At 47.4% G+C, this 14079-nt stretch overlaps 1 protein-coding gene across 6 annotated transcripts in view; it reads left to right on the top strand.

Moving 5' to 3' along the window:
- Nucleotides 1-14079, top strand: part of MTOR (mechanistic target of rapamycin kinase) — a 56205-nt gene that overhangs the window by 1608 nt on the left and 40518 nt on the right. For all 6 annotated transcript variants that reach the window (XR_015049038.1, XR_015049037.1, XR_015049039.1 and 3 more), the window contains exons 3-14: nucleotides 2821-2929; nucleotides 3228-3463; nucleotides 3588-3788; nucleotides 4291-4425; nucleotides 4635-4803; nucleotides 8360-8526; nucleotides 8633-8741; nucleotides 8948-9131; nucleotides 9244-9372; nucleotides 9473-9554; nucleotides 9753-9915; nucleotides 13780-13995. Coding sequence is in view for 2 of the 6 variants with exons in the window: in XM_085845048.1 (XP_085701174.1) it covers nucleotides 2821-2929; nucleotides 3228-3463; nucleotides 3588-3788; nucleotides 4291-4425; nucleotides 4635-4803; nucleotides 8360-8526; nucleotides 8633-8741; nucleotides 8948-9131; nucleotides 9244-9372; nucleotides 9473-9554; nucleotides 9753-9915; nucleotides 13780-13995 (1900 nt within the window). In the remaining 4 variants the exon portion in view is untranslated. The remainder of the gene's footprint in view (nucleotides 1-2820; nucleotides 2930-3227; nucleotides 3464-3587; nucleotides 3789-4290; nucleotides 4426-4634; nucleotides 4804-8359; nucleotides 8527-8632; nucleotides 8742-8947; nucleotides 9132-9243; nucleotides 9373-9472; nucleotides 9555-9752; nucleotides 9916-13779; nucleotides 13996-14079) is intronic.

Raw genomic sequence — 14079 nt, 5'->3', positions numbered from 1 at the left:
CCTTTTATGGAGGGGGGATGTGTATTGGCCCTTTTATGGAGGGGGCATGTGTATTGGCCCTTTTATGGAGGGGGCATGTGTATTGGCCCTTTTATGGAGGGGTGATGTGTATTGGCCCTTTTATGGAGGGGGGATGCATGTTGGCCCTTTTATGGAGGGGGCATGTGTATTGGCCCTTTTATGGAGGGGGGATGCGTGTTGGCCTTTTTGTATAGACGTGTTGGCCCTTTTTGGTTGGGTGGGAGGGAGGGTGATAAGTGTTGGCCCTTTTTATGGAGGGTATGTGAAGCCTGTATCTCACTGGGCTGCGACAGCTCGCGACTAGTTGGAGACACCAAATTGCGATAAAACAGCGATAATTACCTTCGCAAACTTCGTTTGACGAAGGTATTGTATTGACCCCTGTGTATTTATTTATTGGTAAATATGTGTGTGGACAACATTGCGCAAAAACTGCTGGAAAAAAAAACTAACAGCATGAAATTTTCAAATATGATGTGCAGTTACTCAAGGACGCCAGGCGAAGCTTTTGGGAGCAATCGGATCAAAGGTCAAGGTCAAGGTCACAAAAGGTCAAAATCGTTTTTTTCATGATGAAAACGGTTAATATGTTTCCGATTTACATCAAATTAACTCCAAATTGTTCAGTGTTCAATTCCCCATCTTCTGAAATGACACAAGGTATAGTACTATTGTCACCCGAGGTAGCGGTTGTGGGTCAAAGGTCATGGGGGTCACGAAATGCATATTTGTATTGAGATGCGTTGTGGACAACTTAATACAAAGGTAACTAGTGGCTGCGGCGAAGGTATGCGCTCTACGAGTGCCCGTTCTAGTTTTCACTTGGAATCGCACTGAATTTATACTAAAACACATTTGCGTACGTCGCACGAATATCACACGAATGTCCCACGAACTCCCGGCGAAATTTGGGATGAACTTCGCCTGGAGTTCGCATACATGTTGCACGACATTCGCGCGACGTTCAGGTGACAAAACTGAGATTTTTTTGGCACATGCAACTGTCGCGCGACGGTCACACGACGGTCGTGTGACCATCGTGCAAATTTTGTGCAACAGTCGCACAACAACTGTGCGTGACAATTGAGAAATATGGACCATATATATATATATATATATATATATATATATATATATATATATATATATATATATATATATATATATATATATATATATATATATATATATATATGGCCTCTCCCTTCCAGCAATCATATTGTCAGTTGGGAAACGAGTAAGAGAGTAAGTACCTGACGGAGTACTACAATGGTGTGGGAGCTGTGCCCTGGCAGAACAGGATGGTGGGATTACAGGAGAATGCTGACCAAGCCTGATTGTTCAAAGTGTTCTGTTACTTGTCAACGTTGCACCCACAAACATTGTGTGTGTGACCCAATTGTTCATCTGCCTTGATAGGGGCTTGTGGGTGTGACCATATTTTGTGTGTGACCTAATTTCTGTAAAAATATGTGTGACGTGATTTATGAATGATCGGAAGGTGAAAGTGAAAAGTTTGCATTGAATGCCATTACTCAGAACAGGAGAGAAAGAGGACAGACGATGCTGGTTTTACTATTTGGACTATGAATTTTTATTTTTTATTTTTAGTCATATCTGGATTGAACTATGGCGAATCCATCTACATTACATTGCATGTCACATTTGTCGCACCTTCTGACTCACGGAAACTAAATTGAGAAGGGTTCGAGACCGGTTCGAGACGACCGCGACGACTCTGTGACTATTTTGAGAGAAAATTTCAAAATTCCAGCGACACCAGAGCGACGTCGTGCGACTCACGCGAGGAAATTGAGAACCACCGCGAACGTTTGCAGACATTTTTGGGAATCCCGTTCGCATTTTGTCGCGAGCTGTCGCAGCCCAGCGAGATACAGGCTTTTGCTCAGCCATGTTCAGGATATAACCTTAACCCTTTTAATGAGATTTCTTCACTCTTGTCTGTTTTTATTGCACAGTAATTTATTTGCTTGTTTGTTTTGTTGTATTTGTACCTCCGATCAAGTTGCCCATGCCCACTTGTGATTCTAAACGGCGTCGGGATGGAGGAGACGGCAAAAAATGCAAATACCGTCTTCTGTCTTCAAGCCGGGAGCAACCATTCACATTTATTGCCACATCTGATGCAATTTAAATGCTCTAATGGCAGCGAGATACTCCATTTGAAACCGTTTTCTTTTGATATATATGAAGCTTTTTGATGCCTCAGGTCCATCATATAATTTGTATTGGTGTCAAACCCGGTGACCAATTCCAAATTAACAGTCGGGTTCTTGTGATGGTTTCTTTTTGTAATCTCCTGATTTATGTTTCTTATTTGCACGAGCTAATGATCATGGAGGAGCTTGTAAATCTAATTGGATATAAGACCGTTACAGCGGAAGTCATCAAGTCGACTTGCACAATTGACAAATCGACGTAGTCCAATAAATAGGATTTCAACCTGGGATCATACTATCACAAGATATTGGTTCGGATTGGAAGAACAAACTTCTGGTTTGCTTTCTTTCCTGTGCTCTGACATTGTGTAAGTTTGTCTATATGTGAACATCAGCTTGTAAACCTTGGAATCGGCCACTTTGAGATGATCATGGTGCAGCTGAGGAAGCACCTGTTTGAGAGTTTAATGTGTGATCTGATTTCGATGGAGGTTTGACTCGTTCTTGACAACCCAAAAAGGCATAATTCGTACCTCTGAATCCTTCTCATGACATCTATAATAATTTCTTCTCCCTCTCCATTTCTCCATCCCTTGGCTCCCTCCCCATCCACTTGTAGCTGAGCCCGGAAGAAAATGCGGCATTTTACGACGACCTCATGCAGACCATTTATGAACTCGTGTCCAGCAATGATGTCACTGAAAAGAAAGGAGCTATCCTGGCTATCGGTAACACGGGGAAGCACGGTGGATGTTGGTAGAGGTGAAATGAAAGTTGCATTTGAAGTCCGGATCCAGAGGTAGAAGAGATACCGTGATTGGTAAACTTACGTGATGATGGCAAAAGGCCATGACGGCGGTGGATTGACAGGAATATGTGGCTTTGAGATGTGAAAATGGTAGCAGGAGGTTGAGACGAGAAAGCAAATAAACCGTGACATTTGAGTTAGAAGCCCGGCGTAGCGAGCTGTGTACACACCATTTGCAGTTCCTTAAAGTTTCACACTCGTTGTGTTTTTGCACACAGTCAGCTTGCTTGGCGTGGAAGGGGCCGGGAGCGCAGCTCGTACGTCGCGCTTCGCCAACAACCTGCGTCTGCTTCTCCCCTCCAATGACGTGGGCCTCATGGAACTGGCGAGCGGAGCAGTCGGACGCCTCTCCATGGCCGGTGGCTCGTTCACTGCTGAGTACGTGGAGTTTGAGGTTAAACGTGCACTGGAGTGGTTGTCGGGAGAGCGCCTTGAAGGTCGCAGGCATGCCGCGGTGAGTCTCACGTGATCGAGCTGCATCCTTCTGATCGGAAGTCGCCCTGATTGATGTCGCATCGGGTCATCTGGCTGACATTCTCGGTCTGACCCTTGAGTTTGGTCTCATCGCTCATCCTCAGGTGCTGGTGCTACGTGAGCTGGCCCTTGGCGCTCCCACATTCTTCTTTCAATCGGTCCAACCATTCTTCGAATCCCTGTTTCCTGTGGTGTGGGACCCCAAACAGGCGGTGCGCGAGGCTGCGGTTGCAGCTTTGCGAGCATGCCTGCAGCTAACTGCCCAGCGTGAAACCAAAGAGATGCAAAAGCCACAATGGTACCGGGTACGTGTACCAGTGGAATGTACAGCGGTATTTGTAAGTCGTTGAGGTACATGTTGATAGTTCCACACCCTGACACACCTGTTTCATCATGATTAATGGGCATCCTCCAAATACCAAAGGATCTGATGTCACTCATCCACACAGTTTTGTCATAAGTCGGCCACAAATTTTTGAGACATCGTGTTGTATATCGTTTTTAGCCCCATCCCTCAATGGTGAAGAATCATTCAAAAATTATAGGATCTGTATTTTCACCAAAATCTAACCAATTTGTCCTTGTCACACACCTAACTTATCCACCAAATTTCATTCGAATCTGTCCAGAACTGTTTGCGTTATCCTTCTGACAGACGGGCAGACAGACAAACAGGGGTGGAAAGATAACCTGCAACGGAATGAATAAAACATGACTAAACACTTAATGTGTGATTTGTTCCATTCCTCGTCACTACCTGCCTCTCCTTTCTTCACTCGCGTCCTTCATGTTCATATTTCTGTGCAGCAAACATTTCTCGAGGCAGAAAAGAGCTTCGATGAGGGAGTGGTGAGGGAACGCGGTGTCACGCGAGACGATCGCATCCACGGCTCCCTGCTCGTTATCAACGAGCTCGTGAGGATCAGCAGTGCTGAGGGGGAGGTAACCTGCCAATCCAAACCTGCTCTCCGCACCCTCATTACACCCTCCACTCCACTCCACTCGACAACCCTTGGTCTTCCTGTGCTTGTTGTTTTGTGAAACATTTCCACCATTCATAGTCAAGGTCGACCACTCAGCGCCACGGTAACAAGCACAAATTGAATATTGATGCATTGGAACATTCCTGATGTGGAATGTATTATCCACAGCATCTGCACGAGGAAATGGAGGAACTGAGTGACCAGCATCCAGGCCACGGCCGGGGCTACCCTCATGGCCAGACGGCTAGGCCCAGTGCTCTGAGCCTTCCACCGCCCCGTTCTGCCTCCCATGCCCGACCAGGCTCGCCTGCCCTTTCCTGTTCCTTCCCTAACCAGGGTATGACTCCTCTCTTAACCTCTATGACCACATTCGGCCTACAGGTTCATAATGCCAAATGATGCACAACTTCCGTGAGGTATTTGTCAAAATAATAGAAGGGATTAAGTGATCTCATTTAATCTATTAAGACCCTGATAATTTTCAACGATGGAGAAAGGTCCTTCCAAGTAGGCAGTAAGGATTGGGTGCATCTTTTGGCCTGTTGGTTTACATCCGGTTCCGGATCTGTGCACGTTGGCCGCTTGATCGCACAGTTCCTCCCTGTTCATCAAAGCTACGTTTTCCGTAGCGGATCCATCGTATCTTTCTCTTCTATTTTCTTTCTTCTTGTTGTTTGTGTTTTCGTGTAATTTCCGTATTGAACCACACCTTGTTGTTTTATTGTTGAATCTATACCCCTGTGATTGTCTGGCCTTTTCTCCCACGCCTCAGCTCGTCTGCATACAAATTGTCTCTGCCCTGACACCACGCTCCTCGTTTCACTTCCTTTCTCCCAAGTATTTTCCTTTCAGCTTCCTCAACTTTTTCCCATTCTCCTTCCTCACTTCAAAAAAAGAAAACTTTTTTTTTTTCCACTCAAAAGAATCACAAACTCATTCTGCCTGTACTTCCTTCCTTCATTCATTTTTATCGCTTCCTTTTCTTAATATCTCTAAACTGAATCTTGATTGAATGAAAGGCTTCTTCCTTTAAAAGTTTTTTTTTTAACAACATTTTAAAATGCTTAACTCTTGTTATTTCTCCATCAGGAACACACCACATGTTCTTCTTCTTCACAGGGCTTAGTTTCAAAACCTACCTTTCTCCTAAACGCTTCATCCCTCAACCCTAATCCTGTACCTACAGGCAACCCCTTTCCTTCATGCCTTCAACGACCATTGCTTTCACCCTCCCATGATTTCTGTATCTGTATATCCAAATTGGGAATCTTGAATAGTGCAGTTAGCAGAGGTTGGCGACACAAGCTGATCAATTCCCCTTCATGTCCTATAATGGTGCCAAACCACTCCATGTCGATACATTCCCCCACATTTCCGACATGTCCTCGTCCTTCCAACCCCACACCTTATTTACGTCCCCCTCTTCAGCGTCCCTCCTCTTCAAGTCCTCTCAAAATGCATCCTGCTCACCCCACCCCTTCTCGACTTCCCCTCGTCCCGACACCTCTCGGCCTCCCGCTCGTCCCGACACCTCTCGGCCTCCCGCTCGTCCCGACACCTCTCGGCCTCCCGCTCGTCCCGACACCTCTCGGCCTCCCGCTCGTCCCGACACCTCTCGGCCTCCCGCTCGTCCCGACACCTCTCGGCCTCCCCCTTGTCCCGCCAAAACTTCGAACCACTCATCCCAACACTCTCTTCATTATATATGGTGATTTCAATTGCCACCATGCAAGTTGGCTGGGTGTTGGTACCTTTCTCACCAGCCACGACTCTTCCGCAAAGGACTCCTGCGACTCCATGGGATTGACTCAATGTGTGAACTTTCCAACCTGGATTTTTTTTTTCAATGGCAAATCCTCCCTTCTGGACTTGGTGATGACAAACTTCCCTGCAAATGCCCCCTGCACTTCCTCTGCTCCAATTGGTTCATCTGATCATATTCTTTTGAGAGCCAACATATCTCTGACTATTCTCAAGGAGTTGTATCACTGCCGGCAAGTCTGGCAGATCACTCAAGCAGATTGGCAGTGCCTGCAAGCATCCATCTCTTTTCCGGACTGCTCTCCCATATCTCCTACCTCTGATATTAACCCAGCTTGGGAATTCTTCCATAGAAACCTTCTCTCTCTTCGGCACAGATTTATCCCATCTCATCTTCAATTATCCTATCTTTATTCCCACCTATGGTACACTACATCCTGTGGTGAGGTAGTTGCTCGAAACAACTTGCCTTCTTTCCCTGGAAAACAAACCCAACCAAAGGCAACCTCAGGTCATTCCACAAAGCCCACAACAATTGTGTCCCCACTCTCAGGGGAGCTCGAAAACAACATCTGTCGAACCTCAAAATTGAAGTTTCAAACTTGTCTCCCTCCTCTAAAACCTGGTGGGGCCTTATTAAGTCTTTCTCTGGTGTATGCTCCCTTTCCATCCATCCCTTCCCTCACTTCAAATGGTACCACAGACAACTCCGCTCATGAGAAGGCCAAATGCCTCAATTCTTTGGTTGCTTCCAAATCTTGTGTCCCCAAACCCTCACTCTCCGTGCCCATCCTTCCCAGTTGTAACCAACTGCTCTCGGACTCTGTGTCTTTTGCACCTGAAAAGGTGGAGAAGGTTCTTTCAACCCTCGACTCTGATTCTGCTACTGGACTGGACGGAATCGGTTCACGGGTTTTAAAAACCTGCTCTGCTGCTCTTGCACATCCTCTCTCTGCCCTTTTCACCCTGTCATTTGTGCTCGATGATCTTCCATCTGCTTGAAAATCTGCTCATCACTGCATTACATAAAAAAGGTGCAAAAACTGATCCCCTTCACTACAGACTGATAAGCTTACCTCTAATCATCAGCAAGGTCGTGGAATCCATCATTGCAGTTGCTATGAAATTTTTCCTTTTCTCCAACAACCTCATCTCAGATCACCTGTTTGGTTTCAGACCTGCTACTTTGGACATGCTGCTTCTACTCGCCCAGCAATGGAAGGAGGCATTCAATGTCAGACATGAGATCAGGACCGTTTCTCTGGCCATATCTTGTGCTTTTGATACAGTCTGGTGTCCTACCTTTGTCTCCAAACTCCCTACCTATGGCATCCAAGGTCAACTCCACACATGGCTTCCTGACTTCCTCTAATCTCGTCACCAATGTTTGGCTCATTCCTTTCCTCTCCCTTTCATGGCTGGAGTGCCTCAAAGCAGTGTTCTGGGCCCAGCACCATTCCTGATCTTCATTAACGATTTTGCTGACTGTAGAAAATCCTCTTTATCTATTTTGCTGCTGACTCCACTCTCTGCCGTGACATCCCTCATCCTTGAGACAGGCAAGCTGCAGCCTCTTCCCTCTCTTCAGACCTTGACAAAATCACAAGATTGTCATCTGGCAACCACCCCCCTTCTACTTTCTTAACAATCTTCTTGAGAAGGTTCAGTCATTCAAACTCCTGGGTCTCACTATCAGCCACGATCTTTCTTGGGCTAACCATAGCCCATGGGCTCACCATGTATATGAAAAAAAAGAAATGACATGGCCTCGTCCACCGTTGGTGGAGGAATGATGGATTCTGCCGCTTTGTTCTCTTTTCACATAAGTAGCCACCATACAACTGGAGCCACCATGAAAATGCCTCCAGGGTGGTCAGCTTAACATTCCCTTCAGGGTGGAATACTTCAAGTTGTGGCTCCTAGTTGTCTCCAGAATCAAACTCTGGAACAAATTTTCAAATTACTGAGTCGTACTGCCATTCTTGGTGCTGTGTGAAATTACGAAATATAATATGAGCATGATTTGGTGTTGCGGTCAAGTGATAAAAATCCGAATCTCCTTTTGTGGACAACAGCCTTCCTTCCTTGCCTTCCTTCTGCTTCATCATTTTTCATTCCTTCTTTATCTCAAGGCGTCCTTGGGTATGGAGGGCCTGTGCAAGGCATTCTGGGATATGGAGGTGGTGGAGTCCTGTGGTCAGGAGGTTCTGATGCCTTGTCTGGAGGGAGTGGGCAGGCAAGGCCGGGCCTGGTGGAGAGCCGCTATTGCCGGGAGCTCATGGAGAGCAAGTTTGATCAGGTAAGAGGGCAGAGATAGCAAAAGCACAATCAAAGGGTGAGGGACGATAGTAGATTTTCAATGATAAACAAAGCTGCAATTGCTCCTCTTTGGTTGTGCTTTTCAGGTGTGTCAACTTGTTCTGAAGTATCGCTCAAGCCGGAACCCTCTGATCCAAGTCGCCCTGCTGAACCTGCTTCCCCGATTGGCTGCTTTCCAGTCACAGAACTTCACCCGTCAGTCACAGGCCACACATTTTGCTGATTTTGCTTATATGAGTCAACCCACCTGGTGTTATTTCAATGGAGTGACAGGGGCTCTAACTCAAGACCCTAAGATATTAAACCAACCAACTTAACCATTAAGCCAACAAGAGCTTGGTTGCATTCTTGTATTTGGCCCAAATTCTAGTAATTTGAGTTTGTGTGTAACTGGCCTCCAGAGCATTACCTGGGTGAGGCGATGTCTTACGTCTTGAGCTGTCTGCGCCGAGAGCGTGAGAGACCACTGGCCTTCCAGTCTGCAGGCCTGCTCGCTGTCGCTGTCAAAACGGAGGTGCTGCCTTACCTATCACGGCTCCTTGACATTATCCGTGCAAATTTGCCTGCGAAGGACCTCGCTCATAAGTATGCTCACCACCTCTTTCTTTCTTCCCCTTCTCTCACCAACGGCTACCGCCTTTGTCGTGTCATTATCCAATTCTTCCATTGCTTTTATGAATCTACTCCTGACCTCCAGGCGCCCACGAGTGGGCCAGGTTGACACGACAGTATTTGTAGCGATCTCTATGCTGGCACGTGCGCTGGGACCTGCCGTACAGGCGGATGTGCGAGACCTTCTGGAGCCAATGCTGTCTGTTGGCCTGAGGTCAGATTGTTTGCACGGTACAGTTCGATAGAAATTTGGATTTGGTTTCTCAATTGATGAACTTGAATGTGTTTCCCTCTCATACCTTGCTCACCCTCAGTCCTTCTCTTACTGCTGTGCTCTACGACTTAAGCCGGCAGATTCCACAGCTGAAGAAAGACATCCAGGAGGGTCTACTCAAGGTGGGGAAAGCTAGGAGCATGCAAGAATGTATTCCCATTAGCTGTCTGTGAAGCCATCAATGAGCTTCAGTGTGGTGAGATGTTGTCCACATGAGTTAGCCCTGTTGGTGAGGGGAAACAACGGTTACAAAAATAGCTTTCTTTGAGTACAAAGTCACATCCATTAGTGATACACCATTGGTCTCTGCATGTTTACAGATGCTATCGTTAGTGCTGATGCAGCGCCCATTCAGGCACCCGGGCATGCCGCGTGCACTGGCCCTACAATTGGGGCCGCCAAGCCAAGCCCACGGAGCAGAGGCAACGGATGTTGGTGCCATCACACTCGCCCTGCGTACTCTCGGGACATTTGAGTTTGAAGGTAGTGCATACGATCATCCAAATTATATAAAGAGTGAATAAAATCATGCTTACAGTTCTTGATAGCCTCTTAAGATTCTACCAGGACTTTGACCACACCAAGCAATATCCCCTTTGCTTTCATCTATCATCACAAAAACCTCTCTGCAGATAATAAAGAAGTATGGCAGCAGTTCTATGCATCAAGAGAGAGAGAGAGAGCAAACAAGAATCTATGATGACTTTTAAAATGTCTTGCACTTCTTCATTGTTTGTTAGGATCCCACAATTATATTTATTGAAATTGCTCTCCATGAGCTTGTTCTTCAATCTTGCACTCCATTACAGTAGTTCCCAGCAATAGCTACACCCTCCAGACAAGCCTCATGACCCACAGACCACTGTAATCTACCTCCTCCATATTTCAAAATGCTTTGCACTGGCTCACTATACACACTAGGATACACAGAGAACTTTGTTCCATGAGGAGGTCATTTGGCCCGCCCTGCCTGTGCTACATCAACATATCGATTCAATCTGTCGTTTTATCGACTTGTATTCACTGGGCAGGGGATGTGGCTCATCATACCCAGAGGGTGGACACTGGGGAGGTGGATATTTGTGCTGTATAGTTAGGTCAGGTGTGGGAGCATGCGCCGCAGCAGCGCATCGCTGCGTCCAATTTCCACCGGTACTTCAGAGACCTCCATCTGGCCATCCCCAAGGCAGATGCCTGGTCTATCCCCATCTCCTTGAGATGCCGATCAACTTGCAACCACGACCACGAGGCACTTGGTCGGCCAGTTGGCCTCTACCACTCATGAGGCTCCCTTGCTGAGAGAATCTGGTAAGCAGGATCAGCGTTGGGGAAAACGAGCTGCATGTCCGTATAGCCATAGTTGATCACGGATTATACAGGTAACAAATCTTATCTGAGTCTCTCAGCAACCGCTCGTTGGATACAAAATCTGACCAGCGTTAGATGCACCGCAGCTTGATCTATCTGAGATCCTCCCCAGAATCCAGTCCATACAAGCGCTGAAAAGCGTGGGGGCCAGTACACATCCCTGACGGACTCCAGTAACAACTGGAAATAAGTCATAGGTAGAACCAACGCACCTCACAGTACTTTCAGTACCAGCGTATAGTTCAGGAATCACATTCATCAGCTTTGGTGGCACCCCACAAAGACCAAAAATCCTCCAGAGGGCATCCCGATTTGCTGAATCGAACACTTTGCGGAGATCAACATCGGCTGCGAGCAGCCCCTGTTGAAACTCTGGTCTGCGTTCAGTGAGGACCCCAAGAGCAAGGGTACGGTTAATCATTGACCTCTTTGGCATGAAACCAGACTACTCTGGGCGCTGGTGCTCAAGCAGATGGTGGCAAACCCGATCAAGAATTATCCGAGCAAACACCTCACCCAGCACCGAGAGCAGCGTCAACCCTCGGTAGCTGTTGCAGTCCTAGCGATCACCCTTCCCTTTCCAGGGAGGGACAACAAGGCCTCAGTTGGGATGATGCCTGTGTTGCAGACAGAGCATGGAACTGCATGCAGCGACCCGAATACAACATTTCCACCAGCTTTGAGAAGTTCAGCATGGCTACCACAAATCCCATGAGCTTTACCCCATTTCAACCGGTTCAGCACAGCCTGCATTTCCACAAAGGTGGTTCACAGTTAATTGGGATCGTTACACCCCTGATGTCCAACTCAACAGCTGTTTGGGTCAGCTTGGCACAGCCGCTCAAACTAACCGTTGCAGCGGGCTTTCACTTCGGACTGCTCCGTCGACAGTCCACCACCCTCTGCTCTCACTGCAGGACACTGAGGGACGGGCTTGGAGGAACGCAATACACAAAATCCTCTGTAAGCAGGACAAGAATCACTTGACCACAGGTGATGCTCTACCCCTTCACAGATTCCTCACACATAGACCCCTTTGTCTGCCATTAAGCCTGGCCCTGCGATTTTGGTCAATGGTATCCAGTGTCCCTTGGGAGAAAAAGTTATTTGTCTGTCGGTGGGTTCCAAGACATCCTCTGGCAACATCAAGGATGGTAGTCTTGAAGGCACTCTACAACTCTTCAGGAGTCCCCAAAACACTCAGACCCTCCCCAAATCCCCACTCAGCCTGTTTACAAACTCCTCAGCGACCCTCATATCCTTGAGCTTGTCAACATCCAGCCTAGGCTGGGATGGCACCATTCTCCTGGAGTTAAGCTACAACTTCAGAATTGCTACAAAGCTTGCAGTAGGTGTTGAGGCACTGAGAACTCCAGTGGTCCCTGCAGTTCTGAATTATCCTCCAACGAGCACATGGTCAATCTCCTTTGCCACACCACCAGCGTTGGAATACCAAGTCCAGCGATGAGCCTGTGGGTGTTGAAACCATGAGCCAGCCATCCTAAGTCCATGACTTCTTGCAAAGTCAAGGAACTTGGGTTCACAGATCCAGACCCATGGGGACCAACACATGTCTCATCACCATCCCTATCAGTGCCTGCCAATGCATTGAAATCATCAAAGACTGGAAGAGTATCTCGCCTGGGGCACCGATCAACCACAGACTCGAGTGTGGCATCGAATGCGTCCTTCACAGCAAGATCACTCACCTCAGCCAGAGCAGATACAGAGACCAAGGAAATGACACTTAAGGAGTGACGAATCCTCAGTCTTATAATACGTGCATTGACCGATGTAACCTCAATTATCATGGGAGTCAGCTTATTGAACACTAGTATGGTAACCATCAGAGCGACCAGACCAGCAGTAGGTGTAACCACCTGCCATTATCTCACCACTGTCCAGTCTCTGCACCTCAGCGAGTGCTGCAATACCGATGTCCAAACGCTGGAGCTCAGATGATAGCAGAGACAGGTGATCATCCTCTCTTCGGGATTAGACATTAGAGGCATCCATTCAAAGGGACCGGACCGCCTTAGGTTAACCCGAGGAGACCGCCGTCTGGTGGAAGACACCTCAGCACTACCCTGGCACACACCACCACAATCTGACCCAGGAAGATTTCCCCATGCTTTTCCTCCTATCGTCAAATAATGGGGGTGCTGAAGGCTTTGCCCCAGTCCCGTCACCCAGTGAGCTGCCCTGTGAAGGGCATCTGCACAGGAGGTACTCCCACGGAGTGGGTTTTCAGTTTTCTTTGCGCTTTTATGTCTTTTGCGGAATGAAGTGTTTTACGGTGGCCGGAATGCAAATCCTGCCACCAATCTCCAAGAAAAAGGTAACCCACCTGCAGGAGGGCATCTGCAGACACATTTGGGCACCAGATATCGATGGCCATTGGCTCACAAGGAGTTCCTCCACCCTTTGACAGGCTTTGGTTTTAATCCTGCTGGTTATCCATATCCACACACCCTCCTCACCTGGAAACCTGGTGGGGAAGACGGTTTAGTTGCCAACAACCTGACCATGAAACTGATTATTACAGGTTTACATGGTACCTGTAGCAAGTCACAGATGTGATTTGGCCTGACCTGACAATAAAACTGTCTATTGTACACATATTATTGGATATCTGAAACATTGTGCTGACGTTTGTGTGTAGTATCATTCATGTTGCAGATTTCACTCTGAGTTACGGTTTGTGATGAATACTCAGCTGTTATGTTGATTACAGGTAGATAGGAAAGTGCCGGCTGCCTTTCTTCAGCAAACCCACTGGTTTTCCCAATTTATCTCTCGATCCACCGAGTGATGATGGGTTTGGGTATTATGCAGTACTTTAAAACCCTTCATGTAATTGTAATTCTGTGGGGGAGTGAGAATCCGAAAGACTGAGGAGTGTTGATAGGTCATGCCGAGATATACTTGGCCTCAAGAGCCACATTGTGAGTGACCTCTCCACCCATGACCCCTTGGCAGGCCACCCACTGACCCAGTTTGTGCGACACTGTGCTGACCACTTTCTTGCAAGTGAACACAAGGCCGTACGCATGGAAGCTGCACGATGCTGTAGCCAGTTACTCTCGCCATGGCTTCGCTTGGCTGGGGCCCGTTCACCACTGCCCAGCCAGAGTGCTGTTCGTGTTGTCTCTGAGGTCCTCGGCAAACTGCTCGCTGTCGCCGTCACAGACCCAGGCAAATGCATATGCACGTTACGTTTAGTAGTGTCATCACAAGTGGTTTGACGGTCTTTATGGGGTCTTTTAGCATGTTCCAAAC

This window comes from Eptatretus burgeri, chromosome 11, assembly GCF_056783735.1.
Source record: "Eptatretus burgeri isolate ZD-2024b chromosome 11, Ebu_testis_v1, whole genome shotgun sequence".
NCBI classification, from domain to species: Eukaryota; Metazoa; Chordata; class Myxini; order Myxiniformes; family Myxinidae; genus Eptatretus; species Eptatretus burgeri.
The sequence above is the reverse complement of the archived record's forward strand: the minus strand, read 5'-3'. Positions and strand labels throughout refer to the sequence as shown.